The sequence below is a fragment of the Ochotona princeps genome, chromosome 6, assembly GCF_030435755.1.
Source record: "Ochotona princeps isolate mOchPri1 chromosome 6, mOchPri1.hap1, whole genome shotgun sequence".
In the NCBI taxonomy this organism is placed as follows: domain Eukaryota; kingdom Metazoa; phylum Chordata; class Mammalia; order Lagomorpha; family Ochotonidae; genus Ochotona; species Ochotona princeps.
In genome coordinates, this window is record NC_080837.1 from 20,907,707 (window position 1) to 20,929,295 (window position 21,589).

At 49.0% G+C, this 21,589-nt stretch overlaps 1 protein-coding gene across 3 annotated transcripts in view; it reads left to right on the forward strand.

Moving 5' to 3' along the window:
• The window catches only part of RORA (RAR related orphan receptor A), an 808,637-nt gene that overhangs the window by 783,736 nt on the left and 3,312 nt on the right, over positions 1-21,589 (forward strand). For all 3 annotated transcript variants that reach the window (XM_058665752.1, XM_058665754.1, XM_058665753.1), the window contains 5 exons: positions 6,961-7,102; positions 9,550-9,945; positions 16,016-16,137; positions 18,238-18,370; positions 19,154-19,261. In XM_058665752.1, coding sequence (XP_058521735.1) covers positions 6,961-7,102; positions 9,550-9,945; positions 16,016-16,137; positions 18,238-18,370; positions 19,154-19,261 — 901 coding nt within the window. The remainder of the gene's footprint in view (positions 1-6,960; positions 7,103-9,549; positions 9,946-16,015; positions 16,138-18,237; positions 18,371-19,153; positions 19,262-21,589) is intronic.

A 21,589-nucleotide genomic window follows, 5' to 3' on the forward strand; every position in this document is an offset into this window, starting at 1 on the left:
GAGTCGAGGTGTTAGCGTAATGGCAGCACCTGGCCAGAGAGTGAGAGCCCCTGCTGCATGGGCCTTTTAAAGGGGCTCATGAGGGGCGTGGTTACACGACAATGCAATACCGTCCCCTCTCAGTTGATAGGTGAGTCACAGGTGGGCAGGAGCGAATACCTAAGTGTTGTAGGCTAAAGAGTTGATTAGTGCTCGTTAGGATGGCAGGAACAGGAACTGGGCTGTAGCTAAAACACCTAGACTAATTGGACTTCTAATATCCTGGCTAATTTAGGAAGTGGGAGAAGTGGTTGAGGATGGAATCATCATTCCATTGTACCTTTAGGACAGAGGTTGGGAGACACAGCCAAATTTCATTTGCCCACTGCCAATGGGTGCTGGCTATCACAGGCTGCACCTCATAACACAGACCACCACTAGGCAGCTGAAGAAAGGGAATTTGGCAGGATGGCCAAGCACCGGGTGCAGCCCTAGAAGGGCCAGTTCGAAGGAACCTAGATGTGTTTCAGAATGGCTCAGCCTCATCCCGTAATTCCGGGCACCCAGATCCCACAAACCACCTGCATGGCACACCACACACAGGAGCCAGGCTAGAGGCAGAGAGCAGGACAGAGAGAACCATGGCCAGGAGCCTCGACTGTGCTGGCTTATTTATTTTGAAGGCAAAACTGGATCTTTCATCTGCTGGTTCACCCCCGAAACAGCCAGGGCCAGGCTGGAGCCTGGTCTCCCATGTGGGTGGAACGGGTCATCATCTGCTACCTCCCCAGGCATATTAGCAGGGAGCTTGGTCAGAAATAGAGACTGCAGGACTCAACACATGACTGCATCACTGGCAGCAAACTAAGCCACTATGTCCTAAGGCCGGCCTCATTTAATGTGGTTCTCTTTATATATATAGAATTTAATGTTGTATGAAATGATCATTTTTCTGGGGATTATCTGCCTGAATTACCATGTTTCCCTGAACTCTCTCCATGAAGTCCTCAGAAAAGCCTTGCTTCTCCTCACTTTCCTTTCACGGGGAAAAGTATACGCAATCCCCAACAACACAGCCATTCCAAAGTCACGGCCAGAGAGGCCGCTTCATAAGGAGACCACACTGCAGGATGCAGATGGCAAAAGCGATGAGGACACTGTGCAAGGCAAGGTCCCGACCCAGTCTTGCCTGAAAGCGAGATGTCGGGATCCTGTACTCCTGCTCCCAGCACGATGTGTAGCAAGCAGTGAAGACCAGGTACTAGGGCCACACCCATCCCGTATGGTGAGTTGGTCCACAAGACCTCCACCAAAACCAGACAGAGAACATGGCCTCGATGGTTTTCCCCAAGTAACTCGCCACCCCTTGCACCTGTCAGGAAGCCCCAACGAGAAGAGAATGTTAAGTACTCATGATCCCACCAGCCAAGGCCAATAATTCCTTCCATCTGTGGGTACCGTTTTCGAGAGTTTCTCCCATGTTAAACATGTGGGTTCTCCCCCACCCGAAGCTCTTTCTCTGCTGTTTACTCAGCAGTATGTTTGTCTTCTCCATCATATATTTTGAAATATCAACCTGAAGAGCTGCTAGATTCCACTGCCTGGATGTCCCCACCTGCAGGACAGGACACTCAAATCCTGAGGGTGGACTGGGAATGCCGGGCTGCTAGCCCCCAGGCTGCTGGCCCAAGAAACACACGAACACTCGTACTTGGTGGAAAAGAGTGCCTCTCTCTCTATTTTTACTCCTCATATATATGTATACCTTCTTCTCTAGGGGAGGGGGAGAAAGGGAGGGGTTTCCTGGGAGTAATTATCTTAATTGAAGCAGGGAAGGAACTAATCAGCTATATTGAAACAGGGGAGGAACTCATTATTTGAACAGGAGCAAGGGTGGAGGTTCTATTCTGCTTGCTCTACAGAGGATGTTTTGGCCTAATATCCTGCTTGCTGTGGCCCTGCTTGCCCAAGGCAGGCTTTGCAATGCAACAGGTTGTCAGGTAGGCCAAGCCTAAGGCCCGTAAGTCTGTGGCTCCTAACAGTTCCCCCTTCTATTTTTTCTATGATACACTAAGAGTACGGCTCGGTGACTGTGCCTGTCTTAGGTCATTTGACCTCCCGTCAGGTCCTTACCCGTTTTGGGAAGCTTAGGCAGATGGAGAAGCCTAACTCCTGTCTTAGGTTGGTACCTGACTGGGTCAGAGATTGCCTGTCTTTGACTACCAGCCCCGGCTACTGTATAGGTGAGAGCCAGAATTGAGGGTCTTGCACAGGCTTGTCTTATGGCCATAACCTGAGCCTGTGCTTGCTGTTTTTGCTGCTAAAGCTGAAGGCACAGCAAAAGGAGGCCTATGCATAAGAGTCATCCTAGCAGGGCCCGGCGGCATGGCCTAGCAGCTAAAAGTCCTCGCCTTGAATGCCCCGGGATCCCATATGGGCGCCGGTTCTAATCCCGGTAGCTCCACTTCCCATCCAGCTCCCTGCTTGTGGCCTGGGAAAGCAGTTGAGGACGGCCCAATGCATTGGGACCCTGCACCCGTGTGGGAGACCCGGAAGAGGTTCCAGGTTCCCAGCTTCGGATCGGTGCACACCGGCCATTGCAGCTCACTTGGGGAGTGAATCATCGGATGGAAGATCTCCTCTCTGTCTCTCCTCCTCTCTGTATATCTGACTTTGCAATAAAAATAAATAAATCTTAAAAAAAAAAAAAGAGTCATCCTAGTAGCAACTCCCACTCAGTTCCTGAACAAATGGAACCCCTGGGCTATAATATCTACAAGAGAATTCCAGGAAATGGGATCAACATAGGTGGAATAAATGACAAAGATGTGATGTCAAAGCGTGCTGGTCAAACCTTCAAAGTCTGCATTCCAGGAACCATTCAACCTGTAAGAGAGCTCACGAGAGAGATTAGCAAGTGTAGAGACACATTCCAACTTTACCAAGGTGACACATACTGCATTGAACCTGAGTAATAAGTCAACTCAGCATTAATATTCCTGAAAAAGCTTCAGGAGGACTCTCGTTGTGGGTCCCAATGGCAGTGGAGGTGGGATCACTCTCATTATTCCCAGTGTATCTCCGTTTTTCTGGGTGGTGGGTTCCATAGGAGTAGAAGTAGTGAGACTGGGAGAATGGTGTTTAACCAGCCTTTCGGGAACCCATCTGGGGCTGTCTTCATCCTGTGGGAAAACACAAACACTTCCTCTTCCCCAAGTAAGAACAGGGTCTGGCCCTTGCCATTGTCCAGTCAAACCATTTTTCCAAAAGACACTGGGTTTCTTCCCTGAGCGTGGGTTCCAATGACGATCTTCTGCAGTTACCCTCATGATCAATATTTTAAAAGTTAAGGGTAAAAAGGGCTAAATGTAATTGTTCCTGAGGTGAGAAGAACTCTCCCCCTTTTTAATTTGGAAAACATGTTTTTAAGGGTGTGGTTGGCACGTTCAATAATGGCTTGGCCTTGAGGATTAGAAGGAATTCCAGTAACATGGGCAATGGAAAACTGGGCACAAAAGGATTTGAAAGAGGAAGAAGTATATGCAGGGCCATTGTCAGTTTTTAGTAGACGAGATTGGAGAGTATTCTAAAGGACTTTTTCCCTTTCTTTTGACTGGGCACTCACGCTGGAAATGTCCTGGCTGTCTACAGTGGTAGCAAACCAGATTAGAACTGTTTGATTTAGTAAGATCACGGACAGCCTTAGCTATGACTGCGCCCATAATTGTAGGTCCCGAAATATCACTACAAAGTCTGATCCACTTATCTAATGGTTCTTTTCTGTGTGAATGGATGGCATCTTTACAGACAGAGTTCGCATTTTCATAGGCTAATTGCCATATGAAAGGAATAGCCAGCTGTGTGTCAGGGAACACTTGGGTAGCCGCCTCCATCAGGCGATTGACAAAACTGGAGTAAGGTTCTTCTCCCTTTTGAATGATTTTGGTTAGGTCTGCCTGACTCCCTCCCTTTTGAGGGAGGAGGTGCCATGCTCTCATGGCGGCGACGTTGATCTGAGCATAAACTCCTAGGTCATAATCTACTTACTGAGTACCTTGACTGTATTGACCTTCTCCCATCAGCATGTCAACATTACGGTCGGGGTGGCCTGCCTCAGCATTACAGCGAGCCGTGTCTAAGCAATTGTCTCGAAAGACAGCCACAAAATGTAATCACCTCCTTGCAATACTGCCTTAACTGAGGACTTCCAATCATCTGGGGTCATACAAGTACGGGAGAAGGTCTCTAACACGCTGATGGTGTAAGGCGACTGGGTACTGTAGCTATCAATGGCCTCCTTTAGCGCTTTTATGTCTGCGAAGGCAAGCGGCTGATGCACCTGTTCTCTTTGCCCGCCCTCCTCTTGAGGTTCATGCTCATAAACCGGGAAGGCATGAGTCCAGCGATAGGGAGGAGGGTGCTGTGGGACCTCAACTGAACATTTTTCTGACCCCACTGTTTTTGTTGATTGCTGCTCTATTAAGACCTTTTGTAATAGTTTTTCCAGGTTGGTAATCGTTTGTTGTAAGACCTGACTGATTGACGCCGGCAACGGCGGGTTGTCCAAAGGTGGTGGATCTGGACTGTTATTTTCCACTCTTAATGTGGAGAGGCTAGGATAGAGACGCCTCTTCGGTCGCGCACCTAACTCCTCGTCCTCTTTAGGAGGTACTGTTTGTTCGGAATCAGAGTCCTCACCAGAAGAGGACGATGTCTTAGAGGAGTTAGAGTCGACAACACTTTCTTGCTGGGACTCCCTTTCTTTTATTTCATCTAAAACTTCCTGACATTCAGCTACACATTTCTGAAGGGAGCTGCGGGAGGAAAACAGACACTCCTTTATCAGCTGCCATAGGGGTCCGACTCCATTCAGGAGGGGACCATTTTTCCGCTCCCATCTACAAAGGTCCTTTTTGTGGTGTTCCCATATTAATCTTTCCTTCTTCTAAAAACTAAGGGCTAACTTGTTGCATAAAAGACACATAATTGCTAGCAGTACTTTGTTTTATACTGGTACCAATATATTTTAGTAATTTCTAATTCTAAGCTTGCCTCCGGATTTCCCAGGTCCCTCAGATTATCCCTCGTGCCCCAAGACAGGGAGAAGGTCTGGGGATGAAATCAACCATGCCCCTCCTGAGTTCCAGGGGTCCCTCAGATTATCCTTCATGGCCCAGGACAGGGAGAGGGTCTGGGGATTAAATCACTTATGCCCATGCAAAATTTTTCTTAGAAATGTCTGAGTCAATTATCGACTCACCTTTTTTGCCTCGCACCCCAAATGCTTCAGCCGAAGTCTTCACCGTGAGGTTCTTCAGTAGCTCCACCGTATCAGGGTCCCCGTTCGGGCCACCAATTTGTCCCCACCTGCAGGACATGACACTCAAACCCTGAGGGTGGACTGGGAATGCCGGGCTGCTAGCCCCCAGACTGCTGGCCCAAGAAACACACGGACACTCGTACTTGGTGGAAAAGAGTGCCTCTCTCTTTATTTTTACTTCTCATATATATACCTCTAGGGGAGGGGGAGAAAAGGAGGGGTTTCCTGGGAGTAATTATCTTAATTGAAGCAGGGAAGGAACTAATCAGCTATATTGAAACAGGGGAGGAACTCATTATTTGAACAGGAGCAAGGGTGGAGGTTCTATTCTGCTTGCTCTACAGAGGATGTTTTGGCCTAATATCCTGCTTGCTGTGGCCCTGCTTGCCCAAGGCAGGCTTTGCAATGCAACAGGTTGTCAGGTAGGCCAAGCCTAAGGCCCATAAGTCTGTGGCTCCTAACATCTGGAGATACACACTAATGTTCCACATGGAGGAGCCTTCTGAGTTTGCATTACAGATGGAGCACTGCAGACCGCCCTGATGGAGAAATCTCTATAACATTCACTTATACTGCTTCAAAGATAATACCGAGGCAGTAGGCACGCGAGTCTTAGCACTTGCTGTAGCATGGCAGAGCTGTCCTTCACCAAGCTGTTTTGATGAGGTTGAACCCGACTGATCTGTGAGATGTCGCCTCTCCCCATGCCCCTCCACTCAGGCTGCCTGTGTTGGGGTCAGCTGTCTTCGCCTTCCAAGAGTCCAACTGGAGTCCAGTGACTCTAGGTGGCTGATTTTTCTTCTGCATTCATCCCTAACTTCAAACTACTGAGAGCAAAGTCAGCAACAGAGCCAAACTTCCCCCACATACAACAAAACCTAATATGCTTCTAAGTAACCACACTTAAAGAAACAATCTATTGAAAATCGGATTGTGTTTTCAGCTGGACAATTTGGAGGGGTGGGGAATGACTCTAAAAATTAATGATCTAAAAATACAGCTTAGGAATTAGGGAAAACCAGCAATAATAAGGTTAGTAGCTCCTGCAGCATTTCTGTGTACACTGTCTTCTCCACAAGCAGTGCTTGGCACAATGCTTGGTACGTATTCAGTCTTAGAGGCTATGACTCTTAAACATGGTGATTCCAGCCTCATCGATCTGCCACAGTAAGCCACCAGGCGTGATCAACCTCCTTGAAAGCGATTTCGCTTGGGAGCATAGGGGATGCCTGCTGGGCCATGGGTTCCAGTGGCCTGCCAGAGAGAATTACAGTGTGTCTCCTAGTTTCCTTCAGTTTGGATTGCAGGAAGTTGTTTAGGGATGATTTATACAAACATTTTGGAAAGGAAGTGTCAAGGTAAGTTCCTCTGTATCATTCAATCTTACACACAGGGACCTGCTCCTGTGCTTTTACACAGACAACTGTCTGTTGAAGGTTAAAAAGTTTTGCATGAGTAAGGGATGAGGATTAGGCTCCAGGGATCCATTGGACTTGAGGAAAAAGCAGTGACTGTAATTTCATTAATGGTCTCCTGGATGATTCGGCTATAAGTTTTAATTCTCCATTAAATATTAATGCCGCACAGTGCCTCGTATCCTGCCTTGAGTCTCACACCGCTCCAGACACTAACTTGTTCTATATTTTATAACTGAACCACAGGGCTTTTTCAGGAGGAGTCAGCAAAGCAATGCCACCTACTCCTGTCCTCGCCAGAAGAACTGTCTGATTGATCGAACTAGTAGAAACCGCTGCCAGCACTGCCGACTACAGAAATGCCTTGCCGTGGGCATGTCGCGGGACGGTGAGCTCCAGCGCCCCCTCCTGCCCTGTCTTCCTGTCCCCAAGGCTGCTCCCCCTGGCATCTTCTGAAGGACATTACAGCAGTTCCTTCTGTCTCATAATCAATTAGGATCAACTGATTGGTTGGTGCAGAGGAAGGCACAGTGGAAAACTGTCTTAACGCTTGCTCTCGGCCAAAGGGCCAAGAAACAATGTAAAGCTGTGTTATGATCAGAAAAACTTTCTAGTTTTTGAGATTTCAGACATTATGGGTGGATGAGTGATGGAGGGCCTCTGTAAACCTCCCCAGGCCTTTCCTCCCGTGAGGAGCGCAAGCCAGCCAGAACTCACTGCTCCTTGCTGCATACTCCGTCCGATACGTTTATTCGTTAGTGTCTGTGCTAACTGTATCTTTGGACTCATGTGCGAAGGGTTTGAAAATAGTGGCACGTGAGGTCATTTTAGGGAGGATCTCCCATTCGGGGCCAGCACCTCTCACAATCTTCCTAGAAGATAAACCTTAAGGGCCATGAACAATTACAGGCTTCAAGACAGTTCCTCCTCTGCGGAGACTGGGTAGAAGGGAGAGGCAGTGCCTTTTAAGGACTTTGCCACTGATGCCCGCTGGCTCTCTTAAGAGAGTCTTTTGAAGGCAATGTCTCCTCTTGTAGGAAAACCTGCCTAGCCCAACGATGAGATAGATGTTCCTGGGACCTGCCACCTCACCCAGGCGTAAGACCCCTTTTGTCCTTTGGATTCTAAAAGGCCACCCCTTATACCACTATAAAGTGATGTTTTGTCATTCAAAGCCATGGAAGCACTTCAAAAACTCTGGGAGAAATGCAATCAAACGATTATTTTGGGGGGCCCAAAAAATAAACTTTTTGAAGTCTATATGTACAGTGGGTCTGCAAAAATTTGTGAAAGACACATATCATGGAAAAAAAAGTGCATGGATTTCAATGTTTTTGCATACCAAAATGCAACTCCTTGTTTTAATTCCTTTTTTTCCCATGCACCTTTCCAGTCCCTCTACCGTAGTCACTGAACTTAGGCTGCCACGTTCTCCCAGAGGCCCACGGCACACAGCTGTGTACGCTGCACCTTCTGGGGGCCCCACACTAACCAAGTTGGCATCTCTCCTAGGAATTTAGAATCCCAAGCTGCGAGAGTTGGTCCATCTATTCCATCCCAGGGTGATAGGGCCTCTGCTGCCCCTGGGAAGGCAGAAGCCAAATGGAACAAGTCCTGCCTTGGGTGTACTACAGACCATTCTTTTCCAAAAGAAAGCACACATGAACACACCCCTTTACTGTAACTCCTGACAATTATTCACATGAGAAACAGAGTGAACTTGGGAGCTTCTCAGATTATGGGCCCAACGTTTAGAGCTGCTGTTCCATCTAGTCATGTTTGTTATCTGAGTCACAGACACTGAAAATGGACCAGAGCGTCCACTCATTTGCTTCCTCTGGGTAAAAAAGGCACCGTGCCCTCCTTGGCATGGAATCCGCCAGCTGGCCAGCATGGCAGCCCTGATTCCAAACCTCTTTCTGTCCTGTCCCGGATTCACACAGCTAGGATGATCAAAGAGACGTGCTCACGTTCCCTGTCGGCTGTAAACTCAACCACCACCAATTAGGAGAACGAAATCTCTCCCGCAGAGCTGCTACCTGCCCCTTCAGAGATGAAGCGAGCAATAAATGCCTTAGTAGAAGAAAACAGGCCAGGATATTATAGGGTCCCCCAGGCCCCCAGAGACTGTGTGTTGCAGCAGAAATCATTAGCCATTGGGAATTGGAAAGGTACTCTCTGCTCCCCCTCAAACAGAGGGACACACCCCACGAAGAAACACTGCCAACACAAATTCCCCCAGCAGGGATCTGGCCCTTTCCAAATCCTAGATGCTCTCCTGGTCAATGTTAACGGCAGGAAGCGCCCTCTGGTGGCAGGTTCTTGGGTTGCACAGAGGTCCACTCAGTTGAGGGCCTTAGCAGGCGGCCCTTGTCCAGTAGGCTTGGGCCTCTACCTGAAGCCCCCCAGGTTTGGGCTGCTGCTTGGGAAAGACCTTCATTCACACATGGACAGAACCCAGAAACCTGAATGCAAGTTGAGGTTGGGCCGCTGCTGTCTGGCGGAGGAGGAGGAAGAGGGCTTGCCCTTCCATGCAAGTGGACCCAGGCAAGCATACGCACTGCCTCCCACCTAGTCAGTCCCAGCAAGCCCAGGCAGGTGAGACAGCACGAACACACTCTCCTCTGCCTGTCCTGGGGCTGCGTCTGAAACACCCACGTTCCTAGCCTGTGTGGGGTGGGGCTCTGGTCACCTCTGCATGCGGTCCTCCTCCTGTGGTTTCTGATGGAGACCGCACCCTAACAGCTGGAAGGGAAGCCCTTAGGGCCCATAGATCGGGGCTGCACAGGCAGGCTCCTCATCCTTGGCGTGCCCTGGCTTTCTGTTTTGTTCCAGCTGTAAAATTTGGCCGCATGTCGAAAAAGCAGAGGGACAGCTTGTACGCAGAAGTGCAGAAGCACCGGCTGCAGCAGCAGCAACGTGACCACCCGCAGCAGCCCGGAGAGGCCGAGCCGCTGACGCCCACCTACAACATCTCGGCCAACGGGCTCACGGAGCTGCACGACGACCTCAGCAGCTACATGGACGGGCACACCCCCGAGGGCAGCAAGGCCGACTCGGCGGTGAGCAGCTTCTACCTGGACATCCAGCCCTCCCCCGACCAGTCCGGTCTGGACATCAACGGCATCAAACCGGAACCCATCTGTGACTACACACCAGCATCCGGCTTCTTCCCCTACTGTTCCTTCACCAACGGGGAGACGTCCCCGACCGTGTCCATGGCAGAATTAGGTAACGGCGCGCGTGCTTCCGGTCGAGCCCCTTAAACGTGCAAGGGACTAACAAGTTGCATCATTAAAACCATGTGGTGACACCCTACCATCATGAAGCCTTCCTCGCTTTCCACTGCCTTGCGTTTTATTTCAGCATCTAAAAGTGACCCAGAGTGAGGGTTGGAACTTTCCCCATTAGGTTCAGGGCACAGCCCTGTTAGCTTCATGAGATACTTAATTTGGATATCAAACAGGACCCTTGGGTATAACTTAAGCCCTACCCATAGGCACAGTTTGGGGACCAGTGCATGGCCTTTTAAATGTCTTGAATCAGTTGCTGCAATTTTACAATTTTTTCTTTGGTTTTAATGGACTGTTAATAATCTCACATATTTATGCACTGCACTGTGGTGCATTTAAATTTTTGTTTAGTCATTTCAATAACTGTTTGCTCTGAAAATCAGAGTCACAGAGCGCTAAAGAGAGAGATCAGCCAACCACTGAATGAGGGGAACCAGCAGCTAGGAGTTTTCATCCAGGTCTCCCCGTAGGTGACATGGGCCAAAGCACTTGGGACCTCTTCCACTGCTTTTCCCAGGTGTATCAGCAGGAATGTGGGTTAGAAGGAGGGAAGCCCAGGACAAGAACTGGTATCCCCTCGGGGATGCCAACACACAGGTAGTAAGCTTAACGTGCTACACCACCACACCAGTCCCCACAGTGTACCGCTTCAGAGCACTTAGCATAGCCATAGCTCCACACCATGTCCTTGTCCAGAAGAACCTTCCAAATCCTCTCATCTAGCTCTCTGGGACAACGGAAAGTAACACTGTCACCTGTGGTGTCCCCCCCTTTGCAGCGGGACACCAGGACTCGGGGCCCTCTGCCCGTGTCTTTGCTCTAACCTTGGACAGTCAGACTGAAAAGTTCCGACTGTTTCTCATGGGAAAGGCGGGGCATGCAGGGCTCGCCTTTGTGAGCGTCAGCAAGGGCCCGGCAGCAGCAGTCAGGTGGGCCACGCGGCCCGGCTTGTTCCCATCATCTGCTCAGCCCTGTAAGCGTCTGAGTTTTACAACTTGGATGGATAGCACCCACGGTCCAGAGAGCTCAGCGTCCAGTCTGGCCAAAACCCTTTGCTGAACACGCACCACATTAGTGTATTTCACGTAAGGCTCATCCCACTCACCCCCATGCCCCCCCAAAAAAACACCCCTACATCATTTCCTTGTTGCAGGGACATGCCTGCTTTTTTGGAAACGTGACCCAGAAATGCTGAGAGCAGACAATGGCCGGTATCCCATTTTAAGGAAGTGGCATTACTCTCCTCCACTATATTTAATCTATTTTTTTTCAGGAGGGTGCTATTATTAGAGAGGCTTTGATGAGGGCCTTTGCCGCTTCGGGATATAGACTTGTTCCTCCTGGTGATCCCTCACCCGGGGTTACTATACTTCTGGGAGATTTCAATTAGCAGCCACGGAGGGGACTGAGGGCTCGCACGGCAAGGCTGGAGGCTTCAGACGGCAAAGCACCAGCAGGTTCCGACTTGAGCACCGAACTGCTCAGTTCCCGGGAATAATGGCCGCGTTCTTTACAGGGTTTCTCCGCCCCACTGCCCCCATGAAACATCTTTTAAGTGAAAATTTATATTTTCAGTTAAAAAAAAAATCTTTCTCCAAATAGAACAAATTGAATGTTCTCGACAGTTTTTTACACAAGCATCTCTTTATGGGTCTAAATTTAAATCCTCAAGACCCAGGGACATTTTCAGCCTGGTTTCCACTGAACGGCATTAAAGGTGGATTGCAGCTCTTTTGATTAACACAGAAACCTCTGAACTAGAAGCCAAACAGAGTAGAGGGTAGGTTTGATATATATATACTTTTTTTTTTTTCTTAAACTAGAACAAAAACTTTTCCATTCCTGTCATGAAATCTTGGATGGCTGAAATCTGAAGCCAAACCGTCATGAAAGTGAACATTTCAGAACCAAGGCAGAGTTTGATGGAAAGCTGACATGGGACCACAGAAAACGACCTGACTCATTTCCAGCTGCCTTCCACCTTACTAGAAGTACTAGGGCTTCGGCCTGTTTGCTCGTCTGTAGGGCTTAACCAGAAAGTTGCCCTTTGAATGTGGCATTGTGGCTAACCAGGCTGCAAGACCTTCTCCGGGAGAAGATGGGCGTCCTCCTCCCCATCCAGCACCATCTAGCACTGTCCCCTCCAGATCCCGCATCCTCACTCTTCGCTCGATAAAACGACGGATTGTTCTCAGGGTCACTGGCATTTTTTTTTTCTGGGATGATTTAAATTCAGTCATCCACCAGGAGTCCCAAATCTAAAGCTTACACTGGACATTTCTGGCAAGCACGTCACCAGGCTCCCATCCACCCACCTGCCCCACTTTCTTCACATACAGGGTAATCAGGGGCACCCATGGATGGGACCCACAACTTGTCTGACATTCCCTGACAGTTCCTTTCAGGCCGTAAGTCCTCTGTCTCTCGGACAAGACCACTGATGTCACCTCAGCCTTAACTTTGTCTTCGATGAAAATTAGGGAAGAAATTACAGATGATCCCCTCCTAAGACCACATCTGTCTTATCAGCACCAGACCCACACCCCACCACTCTGAGAAGCCTACCTCCACCCCTAGGAAAATCTGCCCTTCATGGACAGTTCCCAAATGACACACTTCAGGGAGATAGCCTTCATTCATTTTTTTTAAAAAAGGCACTAGCTGTGTTTCTTCGCGTAACAGACATAAACCTCAGGGCAGGAGCTGGGCAGGGCGGCCTTTAAGGGTCACGAGGTCAGACACTGTAGGCCGTTGCCTTAGTCCGACTTGAAGTCATACATGCGACGCAGGATGAATCAAGTCAGCTGCAAGCAGCAGTCACCCTCCCCGCAGGTGGGGGTTCACGGCTGACACCTGGGAGAAGGCACTTGCTCTCACTGGGGCTCAGTTGTGCCATCTGTAAAAGGATGCCCGCCCCTTTCCTGGCCCCTGGGGTTGTCACGCGCATTAAGCAGGAGACAGAAATCACGAGGGCCTAACAGAGAACCTGCTCCATGTGTGTTAGTGTTGTCCGTTATTAATGCCAGCACCAGCAAGAGGAGGAACTTTCGCACCAAATGCTGTTTCTAAAGTGCACAACTTTAGAAACCTTGGAAGCCAGCGTTTCCCGCCTGTGGCGCCCAGGCAGTGGCTGTGTGGAGAAGTGCAGGCTTGCCCAGTCCCAGATAGAGATGGAAGTCCACTGACCTTAGACCAGAAAGTAGTTTTGCTAACTTCTGGCCTTGAGGTAGTCCACTCTTCCAGACGGGGCTCCCTCAGAAACCGCCTGACTTCTCAGCTTTTATGCCATCTGAAACCACATTCTCCCGTCCTCAACTACAGATTTAAAAATAGCCAGGTGTCTGCAATCCCCACAAGTTGCCCCATCTGCCGGGATTTGGGATCAGAGAGCCAACCATTGGTGCGAAGGCAGCCACTGCCCTCTACTGGTGAATCATGGGAATTGCCTCGTTCTGTATTTCTTGCTGTTGTAAAAGCTGGATTCAGGAGGACAAGTGGGCAAGCTTTTTAGCAGACAGTGAAACAAGATGCTGACCATCTTAACTGGTAAGGAAGCATAAGCTGGAAGGCAAAGATGGGGGCTTCTTCCCGGTGCTCGCCTTACAAGATTCCCGTTTCCCTATGAACACTTCAGGGTCACTTTTTTTTAACATCTGAAAAAAAAAATATATATATATATATATATATATATACCTACCATTCCAGAAATTACCTTACATAGGGAGGGTTCTTGGGAGATAGTTCACTAGCATATTTACACATCCACTGTCTTGTTTCTGACTTGTAATTGTTGCTTGTATTTCCTTTTCACAAGCAACACTGACATAATTTACTAGCTGCTTTCAGTTTCTTTCCTTCCAGTATATGTTTCTAAATTTTTCTTTTTCATTTGAAAGACAAAATGAGCGAGTGAGGGCCCTCTCGCTTGCTGCTTCGCCCCCCAAATGCCTGTGACAAGCCAGCGCTGTGGGCCAGGCTGCTGTTGGCAGTTGGGAACTTAACCCAGGTCTCCCATGTGGGTGGCGAGAACCCAGTCATGAGAGCTGCACAGCTGCCTCGTGGTTCCTGTGTGGGGGAGAAGCTGGAGGCAGGGGCCCGAGGTGGGAATCAGACAAATGCTCTCCCAGGACACAAGAGTCTGCACAGCTAGCCTGAGTACCCCCGGCACTTCATACTCTCGTGTCCTGGTGCCTCTGTGTCGCCGAGCAGGGCCAGTGAGGTCCACGAGGTCGAGGTTTTACTGTGGAGAGGTTCTCATTTCAGACTTCATCTAGGCAAGCCTGCCCTGTTTTCAAGCAAGTCTGGCTGTGTGGAAGGAAAGCAGTAAGACCCCAAACAACACTCTCTTACTGGCACTGGCGAGCTGGCATTCCATACCGTGCCCTCGTGTGTCTGGCCCTGTCCTACGCCCCAGACCAGAGGAAGGAGACCAGTCGGGTGTGGTTTCTTCGTCTCTGAATCGGCTTGATTTCTCTTGCCAAATGCTGCTCTGGAGCGGTGGACACTTGCGCATAGTGGTAACGTTATCGGGTGGGACACCAGTATGCTTTATGAGAGTGCCCACCCAAGTTCAAAACCCAGCTTCCCTCGTGACCCTGCCCTCCCACTCACGAACAACCCTGGGAGTCTGCAGGTGAGGGCTGCTGCAGTGGGCCTCGGGCATAGCTGATGACCAACCTGCTCAGAGCTGTCCACAGCTCCCACCTGGGCTCTCGGAGCCTCTCCTTTGCTCTTCCTGCCTCGCCTCTCTGTGTTCCAGTGCACCCTGCATGAAACCACTGTCTGCTTGCGCTCTGTCCCCAAGGGCAGTTTTCGGAATGTCGGCTGGCCCTTAACAGCCATGCTGCACCTGCTGTCAGCGGAAGTGCAACTGCACTTGGGCTTCAGGTGCTTCAGCACTTGGAAGCTTCCCTGCCTTTTCCATGCACCATTCCCCTCTCACATCTCCATGTCCCCCACCACTGTCATCAGTGCTCCTTGGCCCACCATGCCTTCTACATGGAGCTAACCACCGCCCGGCACCACTGGCCTCTGCCCACCTAACCTACCCAGCCTTTAGGGCCCAATCCAATTGCTCCTTTTCTCGCTGGACACATCCCCTTAAACCCCTGTCAGCCAGCAGTCATCTCTCCCTTTGCGGATGGCACCTAATGGTACTATCCTTGTCATCATCATGCTTTACTATCAAATGAGCTGAACTGTCCTTGGAATTTCTCATGGAAAACTTTGTTGACTGCTGTTCTGTTTTTATTTAACCCCCCCTCACTCAAACACACACACACACAGAGTACAATAATATTTACACAGCACATGCTGTATAACCCTCCCTGTTCTAAGACCTCAACTCACTATCACAGCTGACTCCATGACGTAGGAAATGCAAAAGAAGGAAATTACAAATAAGGCAACAAAAGCAGAGACAGAAATGTTTAGTACATCCACAGGATAACACAGTGAGAAAACGGCAAAGCTAAGCCTCACTCCCCAATCAAACTCCAGAGTCTTCTACCAACTACACCTGATATATTCAGGTCCTCAGGAATGCCTGTTCTGTGTACAAGAATAGCAAAATACATTCAGAGGTCATATCATACAAGGTTATCAGTTTTCCAAGAATGTCCCTTCCCAGCTGTGACAACCAATTCATCCTCATAAAAATGCCAAGAAGAGGTCATGGCCACCATTTCCCATTGCCACGTAGGTCTAGGTTTGCTCACTCCCAGGCATTGGTATCCCAAGCCACAGGAGGAGGGTAAGATCTGGGAAGTTGAAGTCGGCAAGCCCTGTGTTACAGTGTCGGCTTGGGGAAGCCCTCGCCCCTCATTCTCACATTCCCCAGGAGAGAAGGGTTCCAGAATGCCTGCTTCAGGTGTGTGGCGATAACCGCACTGGTTGGGCATGTTGCTGTATGCCTCTTCCTCTTTTGAGCAGAACTAAGTAGAGGAGCTCCTGTGAAAGTCAAGAAGTAGCTGGCTTTTCATGTCTGTAATCTCCTGTTTTCTCCTTAGAGCACCTGGCACAGAATATATCCAAGTCTCATCTGGAGACCTGTCAGTACTTGAGAGAAGAGCTCCAGCAGATCACGTGGCAGACCTTTCTGCAGGAGGAGATCGAGAACTATCAAAACAAGGTAGGGGTCTGGGAGAGCTGGCTGAGGCCACACAGACCAGGGGAGGAATGCCTTGCAGCAGATAGCAGGTTTCTGCTTAAAGACCTCTCCTCCAGGGCTTACCGTGTGCTCGAGGCGCCATCATCTTACTGAGATGCCATCATGTGGAATTTCAGCGACTCTGTTGTCCTATGTTATAAACATACACATATCCCCGTGTCCCCTCTCCCCCCTTCCACTTGTTAGCAGGGAGACCAGAGGTTAAAAGAAAGGAATGTAAACTGTGTGTGTGTGTATGTGTGTGTGTGTGTACAGGCATGGACAAGCACACATATAAATATAAAACGGGGGTTAGGAGCCATGACCACACTCCAGTCGTCAAGCCCGCACTGTGATGCTAGGTCAGGCTGCGACGCACCTTTCTTTGTATAGCACTGTGATCAACAGAGCCACTCAAAAGGGCAAACAAACTGGACAGAGGCAATATGTGACTCTCCATGTCACCAGCTGTAAAGCAAAGGCTGTGGTGCTTGTCAACCATCATACAAAACTCCAGGCTGGGAAAGGACCCAGGAGACTGCCAGGCCCGTCGTCTCCATCTTAGATGAGAAAACCAGCATGACCACCTGAGACCTTGGGCTCTGAATTCGGTTTCTCCCACCCCATCTTATTGGGGAGAAGAGTCTTAAACTTTAGATTATGGAAACAGGTGAGCAATGCAAGAGGCACAAGGCACGCTGAGCTACACCACAGAAGGAGCACGCAAAAGGAACGTCTCAGCAAAGGTTGCAGAACAAGCAGCACTTCAGTTGGCTTGTTGAGATGGCAGGTGATGACAGAGGAGGAAGCATCCAGAAACACTAGCAGAGGAAATGGGATTGAAGAGTTGGAGATGGTGACATTTCACCCCACCAACTGTGGAAGCTCTTGTGAGTTTTTGGTGGCTATTTCTGGAAAATTGATTTTTTTAATGTTCATTTCAAAATTAAAGAAGACAAGGATATCATAAAAACATTGTGCTTCTAGTAGGCACACAGATCACTGAATGGATTCTGTTTGCTTCCCACTATCTCATAAAGTATACTACATTTCCCAAAGCAAAATATGTTTTAAAACCTTTGCTGGGAGCCCGGCAGCATGGCCTAGCGGCTAAAGTCCTCGCCTTGAAAGCCCCGGGATCCCATATGGGCGCCGGTTCTAATCCCGGCAGCTCCACTTCCCATCCAGCTCCCTGCTTGTGGCCTGGGAAAGCAGTCGAGGACGGCCCAAAGATTTGGGACCCTGCACCCGCGTGGGAGACCTGGAAAGAAGTTCCTGGTCCCGGCATCGGATTGGCGCGTACCGGCCCGTTGCGGCTCACTTGGGGAGTGAATCATCGGATGGAAGATCTTCCTCTCTGTCTCTGCTCCTCTCTGTATATCTGGCTTTCCAATAATAATTAAATCTTTAAAAAAAAAAAAAAAAGAAAAAAACCTTTGCTGGGCCTGGCGGCATGACCTAGCAGCTAAAGTCCTCACCTTGAACAAGCCGGGATCCCATATGGGCACCGGTTCTAATCCCGGCAGCTCCACTTCCCATCCAGCTCCCTGCTTGTGGCCTGGGAAAGCAGTTGAGGACGGCCCAGAGCATTGGAACCCTGCACCCTTGTGGGAGACCTGCAGGAAGTTCCTGGCTCCTGGCTTTGGATTAGCACAGCACCGACCGTTGAGCTCACTTGGGGAGTGAATCATCAGATGGAAGATCTTCCTCTCTCTCTCTCCTCCTCTCTATATATCTGACTTTATAATAAAGATAAATAAATCTTTAAAAGAAACCTTTGCTGCCCTCCATGTCCCAGCGCTAAAGGCAGTGATGTGTATGCGTGCCTAGACTCTGCATCCCTTCCTCTGTGTCACCCCATCTCCCGCACTAAAAAGTCAGAGAGGAATCGTATTAGAGAGGAGAAAGAGCATGAAACCCATCTTTATAACCCAAGAACCGGGCAACTACTTATGTATTTATTTGTTAACCCTTGAGGCTTCTTCAATCCATCTCCCAATCTGACCACATAGGGTCAGCCAGCCCAGTGGTGCCAAGGGTATTGGATAACCGCACGGGTTCACGCACGTCTCTCTTTCACAGCAGCGAGAGGTGATGTGGCAGTTGTGTGCCATCAAGATTACAGAAGCTATCCAGTACGTGGTGGAGTTTGCCAAACGCATTGATGGATTTATGGAGCTGTGTCAAAACGATCAAATTGTGCTTCTAAAAGCAGGTATGTGCTTTGCAAGTGAATTTTGAGGTCTCTTCCTAACCTGCTTTTCACCTGCTTATTACAGAAATGCTGGCTACGGAAGGTGTCGCGAACAGTTTTGCTCCAATGACAATAGCTCGGATTTTTCTTAGCAGAGAAGGAGTTCTTTTTATAAAGAATTTTTTTTCTTTTTTTTTTTTTTTTTTTTAGCTGTGTTCAGGAGGCATTCCCTCCATTTTGCTACTCCTCTAGGTGAAAAGATGAACAGAAACCTGCCTTCCTAAATTTTACCCTCACCCAGGCTTGGTTCCCACTGCAGATCGCCTGGGCTTTTACAATCAGTTGTTAGGGGAAAGATTGTAGACTTCAAACTCCTGTTTTTAATGGTTTCTTTCAATAAACAGGAGTCGATGTTTTTGCAGCCATTTGGAGACTTTCCTTTTTGGAAGGCAGAAACCACGCTCTCCACCTTTTTTCTCCACAGCCTTTGGGCCCACCACAATGCCCCGGCTGCCTGCAGACAGCTGCCCTTTGGGTCCACCACAATGCCCCGGCTGCCTGCAGACAGCTGCCCTTTGGGTCCACCACAATGCCCCGGCTGCCTGCAGACAGCTGCCCTTTGGGTCCACCACAATGCCCCGGCTGCCTGTAGACAGCTGCCCTTTGGCACCGATGGCTGAGGTCGCCGAGGGCCCACGAGCTCAGCCGCACTGGACACTCACACAGGGCTCCACACAGGAATACTCTATAGACATCCTCCCTGACACTGAATGGCCCCAACAATTTCTGTCTCTGTCTGTTCAGGCTCTCTGGAGGTGGTGTTCATCAGAATGTGTCGTGCCTTTGACTCGCAAAACAACTCCGTGTACTTTGATGGGAAGTATGCTAGCCCCGAAGTCTTCAAATCCTTAGGTAAGGAGCTCTCCAAGGGCCTGCCTCTCCATCAGGGGAAAGATGCGGGGCTGGGTGAAAGCTCTGACAAAATGCAAAGTGGTTATACACGGGAAACAAAAATTACCCGGCATGTTTAAAAGGTCACCTGCCTCAAACACATTTTGTCTGTATTTACATTTAAATATCTAGACTTTTACTTTACATAGTTGTTAATCGAAAACATTTACATTATGGTTCCCTTCCATATTTTTCAAAAACCCAGATTTGCCAGGGATGCATAATGCAGATCGCTCACAGGATGTGATTAGTTCCCCACCAAGTGCTGGTTCACTCCCCAGATGGCTGCAACAGTTAGCAAGGAAAGAAAGTGCCAGGGCCCAGCGTGATGGGGTACAGATTTTCAGTGGCTAAATGCTCACCTTGCACACACCAGGATCCCACATAGGCACCAGTTCATGTATCAGCTGCTCTACTTCCCATCCAGCTTCTTGCTTGTGGCCTGGGAAAGCAGTAGACGATGGCCCAAAGCCTTGGGACCCTGCACCTGCATGGGAGACCCAGAAGAAGTTCCTGGTTTCAGATTGGCTCAGCTCTAGGCCATTGTGGCCACTTCTGGAGTAAACTAGCAGACAGAAGATCTTTCTCCCTGTCCTTCTCTCTGTAAATCTGCCTTTCCAATAAAAAGAAAATAAATCTATTTTTTAAAGAGGAGGGTGCCAAACCCAGGATGCAGGAATTCAATCTTGTTCTCCTGTGTGGGAGGCAGGGCCCAGGATATGCATCCGCAGGAAGCTAGACTCAAATAGAGTTGGGCTTTGAACCCAGGCACTCTTGTATGTGACTGAAGCAATCCAAGCGGTGTGCTAACTATTGCACCAGATACCCACCCAGAGATTGTGATTGAATTCATACAAATCAAGCAGAGGGCAAAAAGTCTGCCCTTCTAATCCCTCATCAGCAGCCATTAGTGAGAGTGAAATGCAAATATCAAAAAGCAACAAAGGGGCCCGGCGCAGTAATCTAGCAGCTGAAGTCCTAGCCTTGAACACTCCAGGATCCCATATGGGCACCGGTTCATATCTCAGCTGTTCCACTTCCCTTCCAGCTCTCTTCTTGTAGACTCGGAAAGCAGTTGAGGACAGCCCAAAGCCTTGGTATCCTGCACCCAAGTGGGAGACCAGGAAGAGGCTCCTGGCTCCTGCTTTCCAGTCGGCTCAGTTCTAGCCATTGCAGCTACTTGGGGAGTGAATAAGCAGATGGAAGATCTTCCTCTCTGTCTCTCCTCCTCTTTGTATATCTGACTTTACAATTAAAAATAAATAAATCTTTTTTAAAAATCACTTTAAAAAAGTACAGCAAAGTGAAACCATGACATATGGTTTATAAATTATGTTGGATTTATCTCTCTCTTTTTTAAAAAAGATTTATTTTTATTACAAAGTCAGATATACAGAGAGGAGAGACAGAGAGGAAGATCCTCCGTCCGATGATTCACTCCCCAGGTGAGTGCAACGGCCAGCACTGTGCCGATCCGATGCCAGGAACCTGGACCCTCCTCCAGGCCTCCCACGTGGGTGCAGGGTCCCAAATCTTTGGGCCGTCCTCGACTGCTTTCCCAGGCCATAAGCAGGGAGCAGGATGGGAAGTGGAGCTGCCGGGACTAGAACCGGCACCCATATGGGATCCCGGCGTGTCCAAGGCGAGGACTTTGGCCGCTAGGCCATGCCGCCGGGATTTATCTTTTTTTAAAAAGTGGAATATGGTCATTAACAATCGTGGGAGGCAGAGCAAGCATTTGGAGCAATAGTTATGTCTCTGGTTGGGGTGCCCATCTCCAAGTCCCGGTTCAACCTCTAACGCTAGCTATTTGCTAACAGACACCCTGACAGGCACCAGGGAGGGGCAGGGGAGGAAGGGGCCTCATGCAGGAGACACAGCTTGGGTTTTAGACTCCTGGCTTCAACCTGGCTCAGGGAGGCATTGGGGGAATGAATCAGCAGATGAAAAATCTCTTCATCTGGCAGCTGTCTTTGTTGGCATTTCAAATAAAAATTTTTTCAATTAAAGTTTAATTTTCTTTAAGAAAGAAAAATTTGAGGCCAAGATACATTAAATGTTAGCTTTAAAGTGACATGATACATGACATGTGCAGTTAAGAGTAGTGAGGCCCCGTGCCATTTATACATATGCACATACATACATGATCCTTAAATCTGAAAGTAGACATAAAATTTAACCAGGCTTTAGTAGATCGAATCATTATTATTTCAGGGAACTAGTATAGTCTTGGTTTTCAGTCAAAATAGTTTTTACCACCAGAATGTGTTACCTGTTAACATTTTAAGG